We start from the raw sequence: 15,337 nt of genomic DNA on the forward strand, positions 1-15,337 counted from the left end.
TGGCCACTCAAGGACATTCAGAGACTTGTCCCGAAGCCACTCCTGCGAATCTTGTTTCTCATGGTCTGAGAGTCCTTTAGGTGACTTTTGGCAAACTCCAAGTGGGCTGTCATGTGCTTTTTACTCAGGCTTCCGTCGGGCCACTCTACCATAAACGCCTGATAGGTGGAGTGCTGCAGAGATGGTTGTCCTCCCATCTCCACAGAGGAACTCTGGAGCTCTGTCAGAGTGACCATTGGGTTCATGGTCACCTCCCTGATGATGGCCCTCTTCCCCCTATTGCTCAGTTTGGCTGGGCAGCCTGCTCTGGGAAGAGTCTTGGTGGTTCCAAAATCTGCCATTTAAGAATGATGGAGGCTACTGTGTTCTTGGGGACTTTCAATACTGCAGACATTTTTTTTGTACCCTTCCCCAGATCTGTGCCCCGACACAATCCTGTCTCGGGGGTCTACGGACAATTCCTTCGACCTCATGGCCTGGTATTCTCAGAGTACCAATTGGAAAGTAGTTAGTGCTTTACAGCAGCTGTCCAATTAATTGGCAGTGACCAAGGCAATACCTTTTAGGCTCTTTGCCTTCTGTGTTTGAGCGCTAGCAACCCCCATTGACGTTTTTTATTGCCTGTTTTTTTCAATACCAGGAACAGAACAAATTTGCCAGCTTATCTTCCACTTCTATATGGATGTATCCAACAAACGCCAAAACTATGCCAAATAAATAAGAGGTCAGCAACACAGCCACATGGGGACCTATTAGCCGCGGCGCCAAGGACTGCCAGGCCAAGCCAACTGCATTTCATTAGATCATGTTTAAACTGCTCCAAGAGAGCCTGCTTGCTAGTAAACAGAACATAATTAATGACAAGGCAAAAATGCAGATGCAGATGCCAATGAAGAAATGCCAACAGCACACAACAACACAAGGTCCTTACACCCCAACTAGTATTTACTGTACAGTCAGTGTCGTGTACTTGAGGCATCATCATTCCTCAAGCTAATTCATTCATTCTTCAAAGTAACAAGACAGGATAGGGAACCGGCAGGGGGTCCAAATTGACACACACATAGCAAACCCCCTTCAGTCAAAACAGGTGAGAAGACCATGAGATGCCAGGGGGCAAGTTTATTTGCAAAGCCAGCCAGGCAGAGTCTCTGTCATGAACTAACAAGGGTCTCCAGGCAGAGGTGACAGCCCCAATCGTGGGGGAGCGAAGAAGGCCAGGCTTTTCAATCTGGTTTACAAATGAGGCTGTGCTGTCGAGAGCAGGTCGAGCTGACAGGGAGGAGGGGGAAGGGGGGAGGGGGGAGATCGCTTCTGATAAGCAGTAATCCAACTGTCACGCTTATGACACTATCTGTACAGAGGTGCGTGCTCTTCCATCATTGGAATTAATGAGAGTAATAGGGAGACAGACAACACAGACATTAGTCATTTGCATTATTGTCCTTTTGCTGCAACCATTTTAACATCGTGGGCAATTTCTATCCTGGATTTACAGGCCTAAATCGCTTTCTTTCTCTCCTAAAACAGGTTAAGGGGGACTTGTGTATGCGTTCACGACCATGCTATTACAAGATAAATACCAACATTCCAATACCGGAGAGACAAAAAAAAAAACATTTCCGTCTTAGCTGCGGAACAAAACTAGCACAATGGAAACGATATGATGAGACCGCTGCAGGGACAATGATCCCATGAGGAGCATGTCATTAAATGGGCCAATCACTGAGCCCTTAAAACATAATTGGTAATTGATGAATGCGGCCAGTTCGATTGGACGGCAGGGACATTGTTACAAATCTCATCTCTTGTGAGCGGAATTGTGTGTCGGGCAGGGGTGGAATTCCCCAGAGCATCGGGGAGAGAAAGGGCAGGCGTAATATACGGTACATTGATTCCGCATGGCTGAACACAATCAGAGGGACAATGGGAAAGTGTACTGTATTATGGACTCTTCTGCTTTGAAACCCGTGCTGAGACTATGTGAAGGTTTGCCCCCTATTCCCAGTCTATCTGAGGAAAAACAGTCTAGGCTGTGGTCGGTTGGGATGCCAATTTCTATTTAATCCCTGGGCAACTTCTAGAGTGCACTAATGTGAAATTCCTACAGTTACAATTGATAAAACAGAGCACTGTTACATAGAATGGGTAAACGTATGAGAGCCAAATGTATTAGTGCCACCAACGTCTGCATGATTGTCAATGGAACATTATATTCTTTTGAAGAACTTGACCCAAATACACCTGGTATTTCTGAGAGATGAGAGCCAATTTCTAACCTTTTAAAACTTGTTTGAAAGCTGCAAGCGAGGCAAGCCTCTGGGAAGATTGTGAACAAAAGAAAAAGAAAAAAAAAGCACTTGTCCATTGGCCAGACAGTAATCCAGCTGAAGTTCTGAGAGGCATTTCGGATCTTTACCTACAGGATTTGGAAGCCTTTCGTGATTTCAAGTTTGAAAGCATAGAGAAGCAGACATGTCAGTCAATGTCAGAGAGCAGAGAAGGAGATCTGCTCCAGGCTTCTGAGGTCTAATGGGCTTCGGGGAGAAGGGGAGAATACAAACCAGATCTGCCTGCTCTAAGGGGAAGTCCAAAGGTTAAACTAAAAAAAAGAAATTGAAAAGGCTTTACAATTTGAGATTTTAAATTGTTGTTTTCTTTTTCTATGGGGAGATGCCAACTGGTGACAAATTACAATGAAAATAATTTAGGGGTCTGATTGATGGGAAGTAATGTACCTGTAGGAAAAAGAGATGTTGAGTGATGTCTTGAACCAACTCCTCCTCTGCGTTTTCTGGGTAAAACTTGGCTAGGAAATGAAGAGTGATTGGCTCCTCCTTGGGGACCTCTTGATCCAACACCTACAACACAGCCAACACAAACAAGCCAGGTTAGTGCACGCGCGTACACACACACACACACGCACACGCACACGCACACACACAGACACAGACAGACACACACGAAATAACAAACACAACAAAGAGGCTGATTCAATAGCCATGTCAATTAGCCAGGCTGACAACACCCCTGGAAGACAAATGGCTGGTGAACAAGATTTCACCTCACAGTCAATATAGGGGACATACAGATGCCACAAATCAATTTGTGGTGGACGTCTGAGAATTACCTTCTTGTCCATCTTGAGCCAGGCTATAGTGTCTTTGACGTCATACTGGAGCCCAAAGAACCACGATTCTCTTAGTCCTAGAGTCCGGCATACCAAATCGAAAAGGTCTTTCCCCTTCCATTTGACCTGAAAAACATTAAAGGCCCACAAAAAACACCAGAGTTAAATATATCTGACTGCATGACAGAATCAGAGAGCATCATTGACATTTCAAAACGTCTTTGGAAGGGGTTCAAGAAATGTGGCTACTACTGTATCTATGTGCAAACGATGAACCAGGAACTAAATACCAGCTGACATCATTGTCATGTTGCCTAAGCAATGGGTATCATATACAGAACGTATATATGTCAATATTTAGGCTACATGAGGACAGAACATACTGGTAGGTCATTTGGGAACCGACCCATAATGTGGGTGTTTGATCGGCAGAGCAAAATGTCTGCAGAGGATAAACTATTCACCAAGTTGTGAGGTGACAAGCCTCTATGCTCAGCTTCAGTTTATCTTTTATAAGCTCAGTTCAAGGCAGGGGGCAAAGAAGCATAATTTCTATATCCATCCCGCTGAAAGCTGAGAGAGGCATATCAGATGGACATTACCCAATTAAAATTGCTTTCATCTCAGGCTGCTTAACTTTAAAGTGCACTCGCTACTTAAAAGTATTGCACACTCATTTAAGCTTGCGCTGCAAGGGAGAATGAAAAATATTGCTAGGATATGTTGAAAATTAGAGGCCTAGTGAGCTATGAAGGGGAAGAACAATTGGACTGATTAAACCGAACTCAACTGATGTGCATTATGACATTGGAAATAGGGACCAAAATTAGCAAACTACTTGACTTGATTGACTATTAGCCAACGTTTGACTGAATTGAAAAGACCTGTAATGGGTTGTCAGACCATGAGGTAACAAGCTGTGTATCAGGGTCATGAAAAATTACAAGCTAGATGTCGCTTTTGTTAAGATGCAGGCAGGATATAATTTTGTTAGACACAGACTGGAGATCATTTGGTTAGCTAAACACTGTTTAATCAAGGTAGTGCAAAGTTATCGGAAGAGGTGCATGGTATGAGTCACTGCAAAGTACCTTTGAAGCGGAGAACATGCGACAAGGACTCAAAAATATTCCTTCCTGTGACTCATGTTAAGGCAATAATGCCAATGGTTGTTACGAGTTTGCAATAATTTAAGGCTGACAGTTATAAGAGTTTAAGTAAAATGGATAAAAGAAGGGTTTAGAATGTTCCAGAAAGATGAGGTGGACCAATCAAATTATTAGTGAGGTTGGGAAGTCCCTTAGGATAAGTATATAAGGGGCTCAAAATGATCTGTTAGTCCCGGAGTCCTAAAACCTGGAACCTGCATTCTGAGTCCATCTCATCTTGACAGAACCTGACCTTGATCTCTATGCTGTGCTAATTACTATAGCGTTTTAGCTTTAGTGTTACGTAGAATAGTGTTTGATATTCTACCTGGGGGGAAGATTGTCCACCAAAGTAACAAAGTAAAGGTCTTTATATTTTTAGTAGGATCCAGTCCATAGCTGGATTTGTTATTAGATAAAGTTGAGCGGCCCTTTCCAGACTTCAGGAGTAAGACCAAGAACAACCAGCTTCAACAACCAGCTTCAGCTTGATACAATGGATGAAGTGAGGTTTGAGTATTATTCTTGATGGCTGGAATAGTAGCTTTGACAGATCAGCACACTAGGTGGTATGACAATACAATAACAGTCAAGGTCAATTGAATAAACGAAATAAGAATGCTGTACCTCAAATGGCACAAGCTCAATAATTACAATTTACGAGGCATATAATTGACACAATTATCATCCCAGCCCAGACAACAGTCAGCACAAACCTGCAATTGACATTCTACAGTTCTGTGTTATTACTAATTTGCCAGCCGCAGTGGTGTGCCTCCCCTTTAAGTAGGGATGGCTTTTATGGAAAACATGATGCATTCTTTCACAAGGGAATGTCATCAAGTAAGCTGCTATAGGGGTCAATTCCACTGCAACTCCTGAAAGGCATCAGGCCTAGGCTGAAAGTGATATAAACCATTACACAACTACTGTATCATCTCTTCTTTGACGGTTTGCTAGGCCTATAGGATAACACTATGTAATTATCTATTTTGCTGGTTCAACTCCTGTAAAAGAGCAACACAACAATGGGACATCTAGCTGTATGCCGTTATTATCTAAAACTGATCAGAAAAAATCTAAACATTGCCGATGTACAGTATTAGACACAATCGCTTACTATGAATGAGCCCCACTTTCATAGAAGCTCACATTTATAGATACTTACTGCCATCTTGTGGCAAAAGTACACATTGATATTGATCTTGTTTGGCTCTAAACTGTGAAGGGGCCTATTACCTTGTTTCCTTAGCCTTGTGGATATGGAGCAGATTCTCTAGTTCAGGCTCATCATTTGTAAAACGCTGGCCTGTGTATTCTATCTAGGCTTATAGGCTATATAACATGCTTACCACTGTTTCCTATTAATACAAATATGGAGAAGCAAAAGTATAGCTGGTATGTATTACTACAGTAGTCAGTTATAGCGGAATTACGTAGGTAGTTACTACTATAGGTAGTTACTCTGACGACATCATAAGTGACCTGGAACAGAGACTGACCAGGTGGATGACACCTGTAGAATCTGAAGGATAACATGAGAAGGTCATGTTGATGTCATCTTGATGAGACTGAGCTGGACACACTACATTATTCATGTTTGTGTTGTTGTAACAAACGACAACTACAATTGACACATAACAAAGGGACACACACACACACACACACACACACACACACACACACACACACACACACACACACACACCTCACAGCTGAACTCCATGTCCGCATCCATTAGGGTTATTCTGATGTTGAAGTTCTTTGCTTGTTTTCTTCTCAGTGAGTTTAGTCCCATTCTTGCTGCCAGGGCACTTGCCATGATGATGAAACCTCAGTGTGCTTATATTAGCAACCTCAAAAAGTGACGTCAAGTGGTCAAAAAGTGTCAACACAAGGGGAAGAACATGTCCAGTTGTTCACTAGCACTGTCCGTCTGCAGGTTGATGACGCCCTAACCCTCACCTCTCTGAAGAGTGCTTTCAAAATGCATAGGCCTAATATAGCTACAAATTAACTGAATAAATGTACCAGAATATTGATCATTGAATGACAGCACACCGTCCCTCCATCCCTCCGGAGCTCAGGGTTTCGTTCTGAGGTTCAGGCAGACAGAACCAGATAACTCATCGCTGCATTCCTCGCGAGCCTTTCAGAGTAATCACAGTTGTGCACGTGAGAAACAGGCTTGCCCCCCCAAAAATGTTGGTACGCTATGTCATTAGTTAGCTCTACACATAGGTTAATTACATTAACAGTGTCAATGTTTGTACTGAGTACACCTTCCTATTATTATCCCGCATATTTATTTTTTTAGCTACTCCTGGTTATATGATTAACTAAACTCAAAACATTACTTACTGGCTAGCTAGCTAAGCTAATTTGAAAGCTTCACTTGTTTTGTAAACATACCCACGCGCGTGTATCTTTCATTGTAAAGAGGTTTACGTTGCAACATTAATTGCGTTCAAAGATGGCGTATCCTCGCTTTGATGTACACATAATTAAAGTCCTGCAAAACCCTCTCTTTTTTTTTAGAAAAAAACTAATGCAACAACAAAAGTTAGCTGGAGAAAACACAGCAGCAGTGCATGGCAGCTTCCTCAATCAATGAGAGGGGGCGGTCGTTCAAAGAAACTAACTCTCTGATTGGCCTACTCTTCCCTAGGCTAGAACATCAACACAGACACAGACATTGATCCAGACATGTTTTTATATCAGATATGCATGGCCCCCCCAGACCCCCTACTGAGCTAATACCCCACTTTTATAATGTTACTATATCACAGGCTTGACTGGTTTGATCTTGGCTATCTGCTCATTTTTGCCCCAGTCTTGGTAGGGTTAGCCCGAGGAGTGTTCACATCCCTCTCACTGATCAATTTCTATAGGATCAATGGACATGAAAGAGATTTGGACAGGAAGTCAATCAGGATGAATCTGGTAAAGAGATCCCACACATCCAAGCCTTTAAGATCGTTTGTGGCCTGTGTTGTATGTATACCTTTAGCACCACCTACTGCTCATGAGAAATAACAAAGTCAGGACAGGGCCTTAGTCAGCCAGCATCAATTTATTATTTATGTTTAGAAAGCACAAAGTTACATACAAATGCGATACAATAGCACTGAAATGTTAATTGTACAGAGTGGAAGAAAATCTATGTATCACATGAAGTGGAGTTCTGTTCTTCATTTTGTTGTGCCACTGAGTATGCTCAAAATGTGAGTTGATATAGAATCTAAATTATAAGGATTTGGTAGATAACACTATTTTTCCCGTTATGCCTCAGGAGTCAGGCCTGGCCAGCTCATCGCGGAAGGCCTCTCTCTGAGCCGAAATATTTGTCCTGTCTCTGCTTTGAGTCTCACTCAGCCTCGGGGATCTGAAAAAGCATAGGTACATAAATTCCCCCAATGAAAACATGCAATACTCATAAGTCATAATGGTATACATTCATAAGTCATAATGGTATACATTAATTCAAAGAGAGATAGTCAGATGATAGTCTAATCATCACAGCTGCACTATACTTATAGAGATATTCTGTAAGCTTTTATCATATACTCTGAGGAATATTCTGTATTTTGTAGGTTATCATCACTCACTTAATATCACATATTACTGACAGTATAGATATAAGGTATCATTTGTTGCGTCAATGTGTGTGTTTGAGGTTTCTGTGGCTCTTACTTTCATCACAGAGGCACTTGAGAAAGTGGTAGAGGATGAAAAGACCAGCTGAGAACAACACCACCTTGAGGACCATCACAAACACTTGCCTCTCTTTATGGTCACCTTCAACCGACTGACAGCCTGTCAAATATAGCATGAGTTTATTTGTACACATTACTTCCCTTTATTAGGTCTTAAGACTGATCAGATGATGGGGTTACCTGTGATGGTCAAATTCCAGTTTACGGTCCAATTACCGCTAAAACCTTTTACAGTACAGCTGTAGATCCCTGTGTCTGTTAGCTCTACATCAGATATCCTCAACTGTATAGGTGGATTAGGGTAAACCTTCATCCTGTCTGAGGTGAAGCTTTTGATTGTTTTGTTACTTGAGAAATAGTGAGCAAAAATTATGACTGTGTCCTTCTTCCAGAACACTTGAGTTGCATCAGTCATGGATCCACCACACCACAAAGTAACCATTTCTCCAGAAAATACGGATGGATTTTGCATTAAAGGTGTTCGAAGTACAGTTGACACTAAAAATGACAAAAAATAACAGAAGAAAACTGTGAAATGATGTTGCTACTTTAGTATAGCCAATAAAGACCTGCAAGGTGGCAGCCAAAGAATTGATATTGTGTGTGTGTGTGTGTGTGTGTGTGTGTGTGTGTGTGTGTGTGTGTGTGTGTGTGTGTGTGTGTGTGTGTGTGTGTGTTACCTGTTAGAAGTATCTGTAGACTGATGAGGAGTCCAAGAGTCCAGAGCTTCAGATATTTCATGATCAGAGCTGTCAACTTCGAAGTACAGTTGACACTAAAAATGACAAAAAAGAAAGCCAAAGAATTGATATTTCATTATCAGAGCTGACTTGAGGAGGACTTGATGCCAACACCCCCAACTCAGGAAGTGGTAACCAGTGTATCTGGAACACATTGTGGTGTCAGGTACTTTTTTTAAAAAGGTTTGAAAAACCCTGTTTAATGTTCATCAAGGACAGTATGATGAATGTTTAGATAAAGACAGTCACATATACTGTATCCAAGTCTATTACCCATATAGTAACACCATCCCCTGATTGTTCAACACCAATAGCATATTTCAAACAACTTGAATTTAATTTACAATATCAAAAAACTAAATGCAAATTGTCGAAGTTTCTGCTTGAACATTAGGTTAACATGGGTTTGAGTGGTGTGTGTCGAAAAAAAGACACTTTAAATGGCCCCTCCTCTCAGCTTTAGCTGTTCTCGAAGTTCTGCCCCCTGCGCCAGAATGGGGCGGAGCGTGTACAATGAGGTAATCGGGGTAAACAGTAAAGATGGCGACGTCTGGAGCTGGAGAGGGGTGCTCCAGTCTAAATGGAATTGTTTCCGAGACAGAAAACAAAAAATTAACAGATTTACCGGCTGAGTTACTTGAGTACATCTTGTGCTTCCCTGTCCTCAAACATGTCGATATTTGCAACGTGTCCTGCAGTTGCAAGCGGCTACACGACGTTTGCCACGGCAGGGGAAAGGTCTGGGGACACCAATACAAACTCAGGTGATCAGACGTTACTGCAAAGCCCCATCAGATCTTAAATAGCTAATTGGGGTGTGTTGCCAGTTTCTGAAAGAGATTTGCATTTGTCCGGGCTTATTTATTTGTGTTTGTCATCGTAAATATGAGAACATGGTCCGTTTACAGTGAGCCAGCTAGCGACCCAGGGAGCTGTCAAATAGCAGTTGACATTCTGCTGATGCACCAGATTCGACATCACGCAAAGCGAGCGGCGAGAGCCAGCTTATGTAGTTAGCTAGTGAGCTAGTACAGCGCATAAATAAGCCCTAGGACATCTCAGTCATGGACAAATACTTCACAGTTCACGCTTTAGACTGAATCGTGTCTATGAGGACAGATATGAAGCTTGTGTGACCTTGAATGTTGGGAAATATGTGCAGTCCATGCCAAGACCAGAAGCTGGCTGCTGATTGTTTTTCTCTTATAGTTAGTGTCCCATGCATCATGGTATATACTTTGCCTCCACTACAGTCACTTGCAATTTAGTACTGTATCGTGCTGTACTAGGATCGTTGACTGTTGAATGTGTGTATGATCAGATCTGTCACACTTCAAAATGATACTTAGCTGCAAGTATAAGTATAGCTATATAGTAGCTATAGCTAAACCATTTGTTTGTGTCTGTGTGGTGTTCACATCTGACCTCCCTATGAACTGCAGCATGCACACCCTACTTAACTCCCTTTTACAATCCCATTTACACCCAACAGATGGCCAAGACTGCAGAAGTATTACCGCCAGAACGAGTGTTGCGATTGGCTAAAAGAATTCCGAACACGGCATGTTGTGGGTTTACAAATCCGAAGAACAGTTGTATCGATCTCCAAGAGATTCTTCACTGAAGTTGTAAGTAATGCCATTGTAGACCAAACATGTCAAGATTACTGCTATTCTCACTAATAGTCTACATGATGACTGACGTTGTGCTGACTTTTACATACTCTCTTGTCAAGAAGTTATTTTAACTTGTCAGTTTTCTCTCAGCCAACCTGTGACTTCTGTGGATGGTGTGGCGGTTGTGTGTTTGGTTAGGTCTGTGAGGGTGTGACCTTGTTAGCACTGACTAACCCAGATATCTGCAATACAGCCATGTGTCGGCCAGGTGCTGGGAGATAGCTTTGCAGAGATCGAGTCCCTAGGGGCCCCAGACCACTTCTGTGAAGACGAGCTTCTCTCCATACTGAACTCGGACAAGAGGTGAAAACCATATATCCAGCTCAAGAGAAACAATGTAGGCCATTGGCTCTGTTTCTTAATGTGTTAATCCTCTGGACCTTTGTTACATGGAACAATGATAATCTCTCACTCTCACCTTCTCTCTCCCTCTCTTGCCTTCTCCCCTCACCCTCTCTCTCTCTCTCTCTCTCTCTCTCTCTCTCTCTGTCCTCCCTCCCTCAGGAAAAGCCTGACATTGAAGTACTATGCAAGGAAAATCCTTTACTTCCTGCGCCAGCAGAACATCCTGAGAAGTCTAAAGACGTTCCTGGAGCAGCCCACAGAGCAGCAGTCAGCACTGGAAGGTGAGGCATTACACCAGTGGAGGCCATTCCTCATTCCATTCCATGCAATACAATGAGCCTGTACTCTGATTTCTACCTCCACCAGTCTCCCCTGCATTACACAGGAAATCTACCTATACTATACCCCACACTACTACACCGTTTTGAAATCATGTCATTGTATTACCGTTCATATCACAATCCAAGTCACAGATAGAGTTCTCAGAAAGATGTGGAGCATGTGACCGGCTTTCACGTATGTTACAGTGTCTCTTATTGTCTCGTCTCCTTTTGAAGGTGCTGTGCTGGTGGACCAGTATTGCAACCCGTTGGCAGATGTTTCACTGGACAGCATATCAGCCCAGCTGGAGGAGATCACAGACAAGGTCAAGAAGATGCTGAGAATAAAGAACCCCTCCCACCCAAGCCTGAGGGCAGCTCAAGGTTGGTCTGGAACTCTAGCAAAGCGTTGTCAGAGCTGGTGCATTTCAGAATGTGGCGTTTCAAACTGTTTCAAGTGTGTCTAATCTTAGAGCCATCAGTTTCGGTTACCTTTTGGCTAAGCCGTGGCTCAGCCCTGTTTTTGGCTGATGTACTTAGCTGTGTGATCCTCTGTGTCGTGCCTGGTTCCAGGTGACTGCTGTGCTGTGGAGGACTTTGAGCTCCAGAGACAGGTGGTGTGTGCCCTCAACGCTGCCTTATACGAGCAGCTACAGTACAAGGGTAACGAGTGTGACTACTACAACCCTCTCAACTCCTACATTCACCAGGTAGCGTTCCGTTTCTCATAGAAAGGTTATACTCTTATACTTTGTTGATGTCACATGTATGTCCTTGTATTTATCATTCCAGTGGAGGGGTAACTGGGGACCGGGTGTGTTTTTTTTTGGGATCGTAACACTCCATGTTGTCTCCCTCTGCGTAGGTGCTACTCCGCCGGACAGGCATTCCCATAAGCCTCTCTGTTCTCTACATGACGCTGGCCAGGAAACTGGGTGTTCAGCTGGAACCCGTCAACTTTCCCAACCACTTCCTGCTGCGCTGGTGTCAGAAACAACAAGGGTGGGTCCAAGAACAAAAACACAGAGACACTCAAACAAAAACATTGATTGGTGTTAATACACTGTTTGGCTCCGATTCTTATTGACAAGCCTCCTGTTACATCACAGGAGTGGGGACATCTATGATTATGTCTACATTGACGCCTTCGGTAAAGGCAAACAGCTGACTGCCAAGGAGTGTGAGTACCTCATCGGTCATCAGGTGACCGCAGACTACTACAGTGCCATCAGTACCACAGAAGTACTGCTCAGGATGGTGGGAAACCTGCTGAACATCGGCAAGCGTGGGTAAGTGTCAGGGCTGGGATTGATTCGTTAGGATGTAGGGTTGGATTCATCTTAATAAATTGCATTTCCTCACTTAATTTTCACTAATTGCTGTAGTGTTGACCTCTGCTCTGATATGGATGGATGGATGGATGGATGGATGGGTGGATGGATGGATGGATGGGTGGATGGATGGGTGGATGGATGGGTGGATGGATGGATGGATGGATGGGTGGATGGGTGGATGGGTGGATGGATGGGTGGATGGATGGATGGATTGCTTGGGTAGTTAGTTGGTTGCATTAACAAACTGTGCAGTGCTGTCTCATACAGAGAGGGGAATGAGAAATCCTACCAGCTGCTGAGAGACTCTCTGGACCTCTACCTCACCATCAACCCAGACAACGTCCAGTATTTGCTCCTGCAGGCCCGCCTGTACTTCCACCTGGGCATTTGGCCTGAAAAGGTGAACTAGATCTCTTTTAAATCACCCCTTTAAAACAGGCTATTGGAGCATATGCCTTTACTCTGTGATACTAGTGCTGAACCCTTGAGCAGAAAGACAGCACATCTAGAGGGGCCTCATAATTTATGCATGCAACACTGTTCAGTACTGTAAATACAGTAGATAAATGGTCATCATAATATGGCATTTAGTAGATGTAGCCTATAATTAACACAGATACAGAATGTATATTGAAGTATCATATGGAATAGAGGATCATATCCAATCTAGTCATTCCACACATATCTGCAACCTTTCACACTCATTGCACCCTCGGGGGTAATTAATCCCTAGGTGGCGATTCTCGCTGTGGTGCACACACACACACACACACACACAGGCACACAAACACAGCCAATGATGACAGATTTGCCTCTCGCCTCCGCTCCCAGGTTCTGGATATCCTCCAGCACATCCAGGAGTTGGACCCATCTCAGCACGGGGCGGTGGGCTATTTGGTGCAGCACACGCTGGAGCACATCCAGCACAAGAAACACCCAGTAGAGCCCGAGCTGAAGAGACGCAGCGCCCCAGAACATGTGGAGGTCCAGTACTCCGTGGGCCTCATCATGAAACACAAGAGGTGGGTCTGAGTCGTCAGTCAGTCAAGTCAAACAAGCAAGTAAGTCAGTCAGGTGGTCACCTTATCCTTCTGTCTCTCCGTAGTGTATTGCTGTAGAGCGGAATAAACATTTGTGAAATAATTGGGATAATTGATTATAGTAGGGTGCCTCATCCCCATGCGTGCTGCTGTTCTCCACCTCTCACTGGCACTGTGTGGCCCTCCTCCAGATCAGGCTATAACTGTGTCATCTACGGCTGGGACCCCAAGTGCACCATGAGCCAGGAGTGGATCACTACCATGAGGGTCCACCAGCTGTGCAGCGGGGCCAACCAACCCTTCTACAACGTCCTAGTGCAGGACGGCACCTGTCGATACGCTGCCCAGGGTAGGTACCTGTCACTGCCGTCTGTGACAGACATGATCAGTATTTCAGGTGGTTGTAGTTCGTCACGACCATGTGGCCTGCGAGAAAGAAAGGACCTTGATATGAGTGCCATTTTTAATTTGAGCTTTGTCAGGCAGTCAGAGTTGGTAATGAGTTTCTGGTTCCTCAGTGGAAATGGTCAAAGGCATTACCCTAAAGCAAATACCCTCCACTATCATATGCAGGACGGGTGGAACCCTAACTTGAGATCCACGCGCGTAAGCTGAATCATCGCGCAAATTTCCTATTGACACGAATGTTAAGATTTGCGCAATTCTCTGAGATATGCACACGGATCTCGAGTTAGGATTCCATCCTTCGTCTGCAAGGTTTCCAACTTACTGTCGCGTATGAACTGTATCACAACCTGCCCCTATTGTTCCCCAGAAAACCTGGAGCCTCACTCGGCCCCGTTGGAGATCGCTCACCTGGAGGTGGGCCGTTACTTCTCAGAGTTCTCCGACACCCACTACGTTGCCAACGAGGAGCTGCAGACGCGCTACCTGGAGGACATGGCTGAGACCCTGGGCACGGTGCGCGAGCTCTACCACAGACGGACGCCCAACTCGGGGAACGAGGGCCCGTCCAGGGACCAAAACAACCACGACACTGGGCCCATGTAGCTTAGCGTCTCTTCCCCTCCCTCCCTCCCTCCCTCCCTTCCTTCCCATCCCATTGCGTCACATCCTGTCCCAAGCCATCAGGAATGCTTCAGTACCAGGACCGACCACCGCCCGCCAACACCAGTCAAAGCCAAGACCCCCCCCTCCACACACACCTCCCAATTCCTATTTTCACCCTCCGTCAAGAGTCTTCCCCTCAGAGTTCACCTGAAACCCTGTCCCTCAATATGAAACTCTTAAGGAAATGAACTTTACCATACTTTCCATTCACATGTTCTGATTATGATTCATGCACTTAAATGAAAGTTTGACTTTCACATTTGTAGGACGTGTTAATTTTTTTCTGTATATTTACAAGTAAAACATTGTAGGACATAAGGGCTCATGAATGTGCAGTGAGCTGTTTAAAGGAAAAAAGAGAACCACGAGGACTACAATGACTTGAAACAGGAATAGGTCATGAGTTTTGAGGAAATTAATGAAATAAATAAAATGTTTCAAGGTTTTTGGTCTCTTTGCTTTGTTATTAACACAAACAGCTGTTTCTTCTCTTAAAAACAACATCTAGAACATTTTTTTTATTATTGTTATACATTTAATTGCATTGCATTTCATTTTCATCTGAAAATGTCTTATGAATGAATACGATTTGTAATTTATTGTCAGACAATAATTTAATTAAAGGCTGACTTGTGACCAATGAAAATCACTCATTCATACTTTGTACCGGACATGGAGAGAGTTCATTAAATCGAGGGGTGACTAAACTTGTGACATAAATTGATGCATTCATTTTTAAATTTAGTTTAGACCATTGATGAAACAGTTTTACACTTTCACAGTGTTTACGACCATGGGGATGGCAACCCTGCATATT

The 15,337-nt window shown here is 43.7% G+C and overlaps 2 protein-coding genes and 1 long non-coding RNA gene across 5 annotated transcripts in view; 1 reads left to right on the forward strand and 2 right to left on the reverse strand.

Moving 5' to 3' along the window:
• Positions 1-6,842, reverse strand: part of nf2a (NF2, moesin-ezrin-radixin like (MERLIN) tumor suppressor a) — a 22,452-nt gene extending 15,610 nt beyond the window's left edge. Inside the window, exons 1-3 of the mRNA XM_083672953.1 lie at positions 5,987-6,842; positions 3,131-3,256; positions 2,739-2,861 (exon numbers count right to left, since the gene is read on the reverse strand). Of these exons, the coding sequence (XP_083529079.1) occupies positions 2,739-2,861; positions 3,131-3,256; positions 5,987-6,100 (363 nt within the window). The 5' untranslated portion in view covers positions 6,101-6,842. The remainder of the gene's footprint in view (positions 1-2,738; positions 2,862-3,130; positions 3,257-5,986) is intronic.
• A 513-nt stretch (positions 6,843-7,355) lies between these two features.
• LOC310806755 lies at positions 7,356-8,775 on the reverse strand. Of its 2 annotated transcripts, none has more exons than XR_014554289.1 (3): positions 8,675-8,775; positions 7,972-8,094; positions 7,356-7,663 (listed from the first exon to the last, which is right to left on the reverse strand). It is a non-coding gene; the product is annotated as an uncharacterized lncRNA (long non-coding RNA). The 2 variants fall into 2 exon arrangements; XR_014554290.1 differs by lacking the exon at positions 8,675-8,775 and adding an exon at positions 8,175-8,488.
• A 499-nt stretch (positions 8,776-9,274) lies between these two features.
• Positions 9,275-14,965, forward strand: fbxo21 (F-box protein 21; the record flags this gene model as incomplete). Of its 2 annotated transcripts, none has more annotated exons than XM_083672908.1 (12): positions 9,275-9,498; positions 10,227-10,362; positions 10,604-10,713; positions 10,915-11,036; positions 11,313-11,459; positions 11,649-11,785; positions 11,941-12,077; positions 12,185-12,364; positions 12,662-12,809; positions 13,241-13,431; positions 13,641-13,798; positions 14,225-14,965. In XM_083672908.1, 12 exons carry the CDS (start codon positions 9,275-9,277, stop codon positions 14,458-14,460), a joined length of 1,926 nt encoding a protein of 641 aa, XP_083529034.1. In that variant the 3' UTR covers positions 14,461-14,965. The 2 variants fall into 2 exon arrangements, with proteins under 2 accessions (XP_083529034.1, XP_083529035.1); XM_083672909.1 differs by having other exon boundaries at positions 12,677-12,809.
• Between the last annotated feature and the right edge of the window lie 372 nt (positions 14,966-15,337).

Source organism: Argentina silus (genome assembly GCF_951799395.1).
Source record: "Argentina silus genome assembly, chromosome: 7".
NCBI classification, from domain to species: domain Eukaryota; kingdom Metazoa; phylum Chordata; class Actinopteri; order Argentiniformes; family Argentinidae; genus Argentina; species Argentina silus.